Source organism: Bactrocera dorsalis, chromosome 1, assembly GCF_023373825.1.
Source record: "Bactrocera dorsalis isolate Fly_Bdor chromosome 1, ASM2337382v1, whole genome shotgun sequence".
Taxonomy (NCBI): domain Eukaryota; kingdom Metazoa; phylum Arthropoda; class Insecta; order Diptera; family Tephritidae; genus Bactrocera; species Bactrocera dorsalis.
The window spans coordinates 30,151,698-30,162,588 of NC_064303.1; the positions used below are offsets into that span (position 1 = coordinate 30,151,698).

The 10,891-nt window shown below is 35.7% G+C and overlaps 1 protein-coding gene across 1 annotated transcript; it reads left to right on the forward strand.

The window, feature by feature from the left end:
* Nucleotides 1-2,183: 2,183 nt before the first annotated feature.
* LOC125778686 (uncharacterized) lies at nt 2,184-5,539 on the forward strand. The gene is made up of 5 exons (XM_049457720.1): nt 2,184-4,733; nt 4,797-4,985; nt 5,054-5,122; nt 5,183-5,441; nt 5,504-5,539. The coding sequence occupies exons 2-5, from the start codon at nt 4,908-4,910 to the stop codon at nt 5,515-5,517; spliced, it is 420 nt and encodes a 139-aa protein (XP_049313677.1). The 5' UTR covers nt 2,184-4,733; nt 4,797-4,907; the 3' UTR covers nt 5,518-5,539.
* Nucleotides 5,540-10,891: the final 5,352 nt, after the last annotated feature.

Below are 10,891 nucleotides of genomic sequence, written 5' to 3' on the forward strand. Positions count from 1 at the left end.
TTGGAATTTCATATGGTGATGAATTGGTTAGCTTTAATATTCATGGACTACTTCACTTGGCAGTTTGGACCATTAGATTCTTTTTCAGCGTATCGTTTCGAAAACTATATACAGAATATAAAAAAAACTTGTAAATAAACCCAATAAAATTCTACAGCAAATATATCTTAGACTTGATGAAAAACCGGGTATTGAATCAAATTCAGAGAATGTGCCAAAATTTGCATCATTTGATTTAAACCCCAACAAGTCTGTTTGTTTTAGTGAGTTGACAGGACCAATAAAGGTATTTAATGTCATAAAATCTCAACAGTCGTATGAAATTGTCTGCAAAGTTTTCAGAAAGACTGAAAACTACTTTAATGAACCTGTAGAATCGTCAAGTGGCCTAGGCATTGTAGTTGCAAGTAAGTTAGATGAAGAAATGGTAACAGTTCCTATCGAAGACATTGATTTCAAATACTTTTGTATTCCTATCGAAGAGAAATATTTGCTAATACCACTAACCACTGATTTGCACATTCCACTTTCAATTCCACAACTTTCAAATTTAATAAACAATTTTGGTTTTACTAATATAAACTGTATATAAATGCAATATAAAAAACATAATAACAAATATAAAACATCATAAAAAATATACAGTATTGTTCATATGTTAAGCAACAAACTCCAAATGCAATATGTTGCACGACATTTTAACAATACTGTATATTTTTATGATGTTAACCTGATATACTTAATATAATATAATTATAATATAATTATTATATAAAAAATTGAGTAACATATTCGAGACGCAAGATGAAGGTGGTAAGCTAAAAGGAAAATGCTCATCGAAATAAGTATAAATATATTAAAAATTATTAATTTTTTAGTAGAGATTCCAATCGTTGAGAGGATTGAGTGGCGCCAATATTCAGTGGGAATATCAAGAACGCAACAAAACTCTGGTCATTTTTAACATAAAGCTTCTAATAAAATATACTATATATTAACTTTTTAAATTTAAGATATACTTGAAGCGTTAAAAACGATTATTGCGGGCCAAAAGAATATTCAGGAAAGGATTGATAATTTGATTATCATCGTTCTTGTAGGGTAGTAAACCCAACTGGGGCTCGACCGGGATAACAGAAAAAATTTATAACCATTAAAGTATATAATTGACCCTTTTTAAACAACCAGATTTAAACATATAAAAGTTTTTCATAAAAAAAAGAGGCAAAAGTTGCGCTGGCCCGAGTCAGCATTCTTAAGCCGATAAAAACAGGAAACTGCAGTGCAGCTGGCAGCGGATGACTTCAGGGAGTGTAGCTTTCCACCGACCTATGAATGTTCAGACACCTACACCAAGCTTAGCAGGCACATCCGTAAAAATGAATATGTTTCACATAGTTAAGGAGAACCGTGAGAACACAGTTTTAACGACCAAAGGGAGGATCATACACAAAGACAACGTCAGAAAATATTGACACTAATAATATTAATTCAACGGTTCCTTCAGATAAAAAGACTAAAAGTAACTAATTTAGAAGGAAAGAAATTCGTCCTAACAGTAGAAGTAGTAGTGGTAGTAACAGAAGCAGCCGTAACGGAGAACATACTATACAGAGATGGCGTTACATTTCATCGAAGAAACAGCTAAGTCTTTTTAAATACATTCATTAACATAAAATAAGTTGTAGTGAAATTTTTGTGAAAATGTATCGCAACAAAATTTTGTCAATGAAAATAAGTTTTTAAAATTTTTACGTGAGATATTCCAAGAGAAATTTACAATAAAATCCGAATAACTTACATTTTTATGTAAAAGTTAAATGCGGATATTGTAATAAAATTCGGGTTTTAGAAAATATTTTTCGTCAAAATTTTATGTGAAAAATTAAAAATGAATATTGTAATAAAATTCGTTTAACATAAAAGTTATTAATACTTTATACAAAAATATAAAGAGGATATTGCGATCGAATTGATTAACATTAAAGTTATCAGAATTTTATGCGAAAAAGGTGAATATTACCACGCAAGCTAAACTGAAATATTATTATTAGCCCATTCCTTGTCACTGACCTATTTATAGGACACCATAGTAAATATTATTTTTGACCGTTTATTTTAATTATTTCTGTAGAAATTTATATTCATGTACTCTTTTCCTATTATAATATTATTTTCTCGCTATTAAAAATATTAACATTATTTTAATATGAATTTTTTAAATTGGTTAATTCTGTAAGGTCAAGAAGACCAATCTTTTTTTAGTTATATAAGTTAAGCTGTAATAACTGCTGGTCACCCACGTAAAAGGTTCTGCTTTCTAATGCCCTCCATCTAGTGAAAATGACAAGCATACAACCTTGCAGCATTACCAAAAGCTGTTAGGCAAGTGGGCACCGAACGCTGTGAGAGCGATCACTGTAGTTAACAGGTACTACCTTACATCTCAGTAGTTGTAAAGCAAGTGCGAACCAATTGCCGTGAGAGCGATCATTGGATAACAACAGCACATAAGCCCAATTGTTGGAGAACTGCGACTTAACATAGCCAATAGTTCGAAAACAAGCGTGGGAGTTAACACGCAGCCATAGATCTATGACTCACTTAGCAACAAGCCAAGTAAACAAGCATGACGTTATCCAAGAAATCACGCCACCGGAATTAGCCAATCAGAAGCCGACACTTGTTAACTGCACTGCTATAAAAGAGTGACGCGCATACAACTCTTGTTCCCAGTTTAAATATAATCTTAGGCATAGCCAGTAGTATATTATTGTTCATGGTGTACACTTATATAAATATATTTGAATAAAAAAACCTTGGAGGAATCCAAGGAAAATATATTTTTATAGAATAACTAAAGATTATTCTTAATTGGCGCCCGAGCAGGGACCTGTCAACTAAAGGATTCAGTGAATAAAATCCTTCGCAACTTAAATAACGACGAATTCAAAACAAAATTCAAGTTTATTAAAAGTGGTCCAACAGAAGAAATTTTCTAAAAACGGAAATCCAGGCACTTAAATCCAAGCTGAAATAACCGCTGCACCAGTGGAAGAAGCACAGGACGAAGTCTGCACATACTCAGACCCAAATGAAGTTGATTTAGGACTCTTCAAGTCAGCAATAAACAATTTCAGCGGAGACTACCATGAGTATAGAAACTGGCCACAACTCTAACGGGAAACGTGAAACATTCAGGGGACCGAATATATACACGGAAGCCTTAATCTTGCTGAAGGGAAAGATTACAGGAAGAGCCGCGCAAATTCTCATCAATAATAACACAATTAAACTTCGAGGAAATCATAGACCGCTTAGACGACTCATATGCCGATGAACGCCCACTCTATGTCCTGGAAGAAGACATGATGAGGATAAGATAAGCAGAAAACCCTCTACATATATACTACGATCAGTTAAACCAAGCGCTGAACGTTGTATTATCCAAAATAGAGAAGACACACAAGAATGAAAATGTGATAAGCGCTCACTCCAAGGAGATACAACAACTAAATGCCGTGAGAACATTTATCGCAGGATTGAAGAGTTCAGCAACAAAGAATGCATTATACTCAAGATCATGCACCAATCTTATAGAAGCAAATGGGATCGCTAGAACGATGCAGCATGACTCGCATTATCACCAACTGGAACACGTACCGAGGGTACAACAGCGAAGCCATCAACAGTGGCAAGCACCACAAACACAGCAGCAGTTCCAACAGAATTTTTCTCATCAACAACCTCCAATGCAACAAGAAACAACGGAACCAATGGAGGTAGACTCCTTTTCAACAAGATTTAGACGACAACCATACAATCCACAACCGCCAATGAAACCTCATCAGTAGTGCGTTTTCTGTAACCCATTTCGATCGATGTTCTCGACTCAAATTCCTGATTTGACGTCACTCTCACTCAATGTGTTTCTGTAAAATAATTACTCGATTCAATCGATAGTCAGCTGATATGTTCCATTCCATTTCAGTAGGAATGCTCGATTGAATGTGTTTCTGTAACCAAATTGAATGAAATACTGTCGATTGGTTTTCTCACTTCCATTTGAGGTGATGACAAAAAAATTTTTCGTTAAATTCAAAATGGAATTAGTTGAATTTAAAGCAAATGTAAGTATATTTTTGTTAATATATGTAGGACTAAGAAATGCAACCGTGCGGACTGGACATTTTTGACACGCGACAACACTGACTGAACGAAAAGGGGACGCGAACGGAAAAAAATAACGGACGGCACTTGAATAGCGGACGGCGACCAGTAAAGTATTAGCTACTTAGAGTTATATTGTAAAGCGCCAGTTAAACGTTTAAGAACAGAAATTGAACACTTGTAAAGTTATAGTGAATAAAGTGAAATTAAATAAAGAAAAATCTATTTGTGAAGCGAGATTGATACGATTTATTTGTGTGCATCAGTTTATAATTATATATCGGTCGGTTGGCCGTTTGCTATACTCGTCACCGGAGGCTCAACGCAAGCCTTCTTACAAATCGGAGGCCCAACGTGAGCAATCCTACATATATTATTATGAATAATATTACGAATGGCCAAAAGAGGCGGTTACTGCACTTAATGCAGCAGCACCGCAGCGTTGGAAGGGGCCAATTTATGAAACCAAACGCGAGGAAGGAGTACGAAGAGGTTTGAGCTGCCGTTGCTGCTGAATTAAATGCATTGGGAGGGTCCCACAAGCCCCTAATCAGTGGAAAAAGGTAAAACTAAAATAATCTTGTGTATAGCATTACAATTTACATATGTGTGTTGGTTTTTTTTAGTGTTGGATAGACTGGAAATCGGCAGTCAAGAAGCTGCACAATGCCCACAGAGCGTTCGCCAGACGAACTGGCAACCTGCCGCTGCAGGACGGTCCAAAACCGTTGGATGCCATGGACCGGGAAATTCTTGGGTTTTTTTCCAGCGACATGGTGGACGGTGATGGGCTCACTCCCGAAATTGGTTTGTCGGTGAGTAACATCTGTCAAAATATAAGTTTTGATTATAAATGTGATAATAAGATTGGTGTATATTGCAGACAACTGCTGAAATGGTCGATGTTACCATTGAGGATGAGGGTGATGCTACTGCCAACATTGGGTTGGACGTAAGTAACATATTACAAAACTAAAAACTAAGCTATTTAGTGATCCGTTCGGAATTCTAGGCAAACGCGGACGGTTTGGACATTTTCGAAGTGGAGGCACTTGATGAGGTTCCAATGGGTCAGATGCTTGAGGTTGAGCCAAACAAAAAGCAACCCAAACAGCGCACAAACCAAAGCTGTGTGGAAGAGGCAACCAGTCTGATTGAAAATCACCATGCGCAGCTGAAAGAGATTTTGGAGAGACAACACAGGGAGCACATGAGTGTTTTAAATGGCATTCACAATACCCTGAGAGCTCTGCTGGAAACCATGACGGGAGGTAACAATTCGCGATAAAATTTGTACGTTCTTTAAATCTCATAAATATTCCTTTTCTTCTAGCGACTGTTGAATAAGGAGTAGGCACAGCAAAATATTCATATTTTCTAAATATTATATTCATTGGTTGGGGCCAAGGCTTTGCGAATGTACACCAATAGCAGTAACTGCTTCAAACGGGGTTACATAGTCGCGCTCCAGTTGTTGTTGCATTGAAATCTATTCCCGGAAGGACAGTAATGTTCACTACAATCGACTGTTATTATAATATATATTATAAAAAATAAAGAGTTAAACATAATTCGCAAACAGTATCATTTGGAGTGTTCCTCATATTTTTCTGAACACCACTATATGTGAATTAACTACCAAAGTCGTTTTTTTAAAATAGTATTTCGTATAGCTCTTCCTTCATTTAAAATGTTAAGTAATGAACCATTGTCTCTCCATTAGGACGCTATCTATAAAGAAAACGCAGGATCTGTTAGAAAAGTCGTATTATATCCCCCAAGTAAAGGGTAAAGTTTGTCAGATAGCCCGAAGCTGTATTGAGTGCATTGTTAATGAAGTTAAGTCAGGAAAGAAAGAGGGATTCCTGAACAGCATAGATAAAGAAGATATACCATTAGGTACATATCACATTGATCACGTAGGGCCAACGACGAGTAAGTTGTACATTTATATATTGGTTTTACATCAAATTTGTTTAGAGAATATTGTCAAAAGAAGAATATTCAACATTTACTAAAAACAACGGGGGTTCCAAGAGGAAACGGACAGGTAGAGATAATTCATAAAATCGTTATACCTATGTTGTCAAAGTTGTGTACAGAAACCCCAACTAATTGGTATAAACATGTAGAAAAGGTGCAACAGCTTATAAACAATACACCTCCTCGGAGTACGAAACAGTCTCCCTTCAAGTTATTACCAGGACTTGACATGCGAATGGCCAACATACCAGAGCTAAAGGACCTACTAGAAGAGACGGTTATAAACGACTTAAATGAAAATCGCGAAACAGTACGAAAACTAGCGGAAGAAAACATTTTAAAAGTTCAGGAAGAAAACCGGAAGTCATATAATTCACGTCGTCAGAGAGAGAAAAACTACAAAATAAACGATTTGGTAGCAATAAAGAGAACACAATTTGGTAGCGGGTTGAAACTGAAGGGAAAGTTTTTAGGACCGTATAGGATAGCGAAGAAGCTTAACCATGGTAGATATGAAGTAGAAAAAGTGGATGAGACCGAGGGGCCGAGAAAGACTTCGACTGTCTCAGAATATATGAAGACATGGAATCGAGGACGAGTGAAAACAGGATGGCCGAAAACATACAAATATGAATTGGAACAAAAACTCAACGAAACATTAGGACGCTTGCGTTGAGTTCTTAGAAGCGTTATAACGCTAGGAGACGCGAAAGATTCATTCGAGAACGGACAGCCAAACGAACAACAACCCATCTGTATATTCTAACATAAAATTTAAATAATTTGTAATATCTCAAATTTATATTGAAATAAAATTTGTTACATCCCACATATATGCCCAGTTTCCTATTTATATGACGGGCTGATTCATCAATTAAGGTATTTTTTTATTTTTCTTTTTATTTCATATTCTTCTTTCTTAAGCCCAAGTTACAAATTTCATCGAAAAATTTCAATGGTTTCACTGCTTGGGGAGTAATGGGTTAAAATTAAGAGTTTTAGAATATTATCCATTTTTAACCATTGTATTTAACCTTTTAAATCATGAACCGCAACGAAATTTTTGAGCGGAGGAGGGAAGATTGGGTTACATTGGGATATCGACAAGTGGACGAAAAGCGACACCACAGGACCGACTAAGGGAGCAATTCGGCCTGACTGTTAGTGATAGCTTCGAAACTGATGTGGAAGAAATAGCAAGCCAATGGAGCGTGCGTGAGGTCAGAGTCGAATATCACAACTTTACTCTCCGTGATGTTGAGGACTAAACGACTTCGTTTAAAGGAACAGGTCGTCCTAGCTTCGAACAATGGCAGGATTTTGAGGCAAACGCATCAGCAGTATATTGGAACGAGCTACAAAAATTTATTTACGTAAAACAACTGTTGAAGGGTGCGGCTAAGATTTTTATAAGAAGCCATATCGGACTCTAGGTCAAACAAAAGCAGCCTATACCAGGCGAAACTATACAGGATTTGAAGGAGCAGATCAAGGTATATGTGAAGATTCACTCCAGCCAGTCACAATCTATGAATGAGAACCAGGAAAAGCCATCATCGTCAAACAAGGTTTTCCAGAAAGCAGTTTCATTCAGCAAGAAATGTTTTGTCTGCGGGGATTCATCATATTTCCCTTTAAGCTGTTAAGCTGCGCATTTATTTCGCAAATGCAACCATGCGCATACTATTCGCTTCTAACTTGTATTCGCTTTAGGTTAGTTAAAGAAAATTGGCTAGATGAGTTAGCCAATTTCCAAGCACAAGTGCATAAAAGTGTTTTCCAATATTTCAACTAAAAGCGCATAAAAGTATCTTCAGATTTCCAAGCACAAGTGCATAAAAGTGTTTTCCAATATTTCAATTCTTCGGATTTGCAACTACAAGTGCACAAAAGTGTTCTCCAATATTCTTCAAATAAAACCGCCTAAAGGTGTTCTCCAATATTCTTCAAATAAAACCGCATAAAAGTGTTTTCAAATTTTCAAATAAAACCGCATAAAAGTGTTTTCAAATTTTCAAATACATACATCAAAAGTGTGGTTGCTGCTAAATTCTCATTTTCATATACATACGTTCAAAGTGCGTGCTGATAATTTCCTAAATCCATATATACGTTCGAAAGTGTTTGCTGATCAGTTCCTAAATACATACATACGTGCAAAAGTGGCTACAAAAGCAAGTGAGTAAACAAAAATAAAAACGCTTATCGTCCCTTTTTGCATTTGGATCCTGAAGAGTAAACACGTGTTTTATTTCGCTCAGGATCTCTATATATATAAGTTAACACATTAGTCTGGCCAATTATTCCTCGACTTCTAATGGCCATAGAATAGGGCAGTTTGCACGACAACGCTATCTAAAAGTTTCCGTAAAATAAAAACGGATTCTACATGTGTGAGACAACTATACAACAATAATAAGGCGACATGCAAAACTACCTACAATAACCTTGATCCGATTATCGAAGTTGACAGTGGCTTAATTATCATAAACGACCAAACAGTCGAAGTTCGGGAAGAAGAAAATCATCGGTAACAAAATCCGGTACTTATTTAGTGACATTCGAGGGAGTAGTTTGCATAAATAGTACAACTTTTCACTGAAAAAGTGAAGGCAACGCTCCGACCTGGGATTCCTTCAACGCAATTTGTTAACTTGACCGACCATTTGGAAATTTTAAGCCTACCTTATTTGCGCAAAATTAATTTGAGGAACCTTGGAAATATTGAAAACCTACATGGAATGGTGGATATGGACCCTCTGCATGTTAGTGATACTGGCCGTTGTTATCATTATAGGTGCAACATTAGTATTTTGGATACGCTGGACATATAAACGCATAAAGGACACAAATGACAAGAAGGAAGCGGTAGCCAAGACAATGCAAGCGGCCGCAGACGGAATCGATTTAGAAGGGGGACAGTTAACGCATTAGTCTGGTAGTTTGCCCACTGTAGCGTTCTTAGAACTACTCCACACCAGCCAGTAAGCGTGGGAATAGTCCGCATCAGTATTTTCTTATCAACTGGCAAATTCTTCGCTACTCCAATATCAGCACGGTAGCAGCGATTCACCTGTTGTCTAAACGACAACAACAACAGTATCAGGTGCAGCAATAGCAGAAATGCCGAAATTGTGCCAAGTATAGGGAATCAGGCATGGCTCATATTTTTAAGTTTTAGTCTTAAGCCAGACTTGAACAAAAGCACATAGTGCTTAATAAAAATTATTGGATTGGAAGAGTTAACTGTGATTTTATTTCCTGGACAACAGCCCATAGGACTGGAAGAATAATTTATATACATAATTGGCGCATTCGCAGAGTTATATTTCTAAAAAAATTATTGTAAAGAACCGTAATCAAAAGAAGTCAGTGTTAAAACGTTAAATGATTAAAACCTTAGAATAACAAAAAAACTTATATTAAAAAAAAATAAAATGAATCGATTTGATGCTAACCGGAATTTGGGAAACGGAGGAGAAAGAAAATTAACCGACCAGGAGCAACAAATGGCTCAAGAAGCTGTGGCAACTCCGCCTGCAACAAATTCAATGTTGAGCTGAATTGCAGTACGAGTCTTACGCCACTGAACAATAATTATTCTAGGAACTTCTGACGCAACCAGACGCTAACATATATAAAACGTCCATTTTAAAACTTAAAGATTCGAATTGTTATTGTATTTTATATAAGAAAAGTAATAAATAAACTCTAAAAAGCTATTGTCGTGTTAATTTGTAGACGTTAGCCAACTGCAACACGTGCAAGATGGAGGACCAAGCTCCAAGCCGATGACCGAATTCGAAGATAAGGCTTTTACTGGTATTGTCCCTGCCGAAGCGAATGCTTTGGCGAGTCGAATGTTTTAGGCGAAAATTCGCCATGTTCATATTGTGACTGGCGAACGAACACATTCGCTCAACTTTTTTGTTGCTATACTAAAATAATTGAGAAATGTCACACGAGTTCATCCGAAGTTGACATTTTTGACGTATTAAAACTGAATATTGTGTGTTTTGAAATTTTACGGTGATTTTAAAATTAAAAATGTTCAACAACATGGATTTATATTTTGAAGATAATTATGTTGAAAGGACAACAACCAAGTTACTTAGGCAGCGACGGTTTATCAGGGATCACTCCAATCTCATGGAATTTTCTTCAGCATTGTAAGTATCTATTGCTATAAAAGTACATAAACAAATATCACGTCACATAAGTTTTTATAAACAGATTTAAAGAAAACTTTCGGTTAAGCAAGGATGCATTTATGTATGTGCTAGAGAGCGTAAAGAAAAATGTCCGATTAACCTATCGTCGTCAATATCGCCGATGTTAAATTTGCGCTGCGTCCTCAGATTTTTAGCTCATGGAAGCTATCAGCAAACAGTGGGAAATGATTTTCAACTAGATGTTGCCAGAGCTGTTAATTATCGATTAATAATCTTAATCATTAATAATTTGATTAAAGTATTTTCATGACTTGATTAACTGGTTAAATTAGGATTAAAAGATGTTTCCTTTTTAATGAAATTAAATTTAATCAAAATTTAATCATGATTAAAGGAAATTAATTTAGTTTTAAAAAATATTTTACAGATTAAAAAAATTTAATCAAAAATTTAGTTTGATTAAAAATTTTGATTAATTTGGATTAAATGGCAATTAATATTGCATTAATTAAAAAATAATAATTTATTAAATTATTTCATGTGTTATTATATTTTATATTATGAGC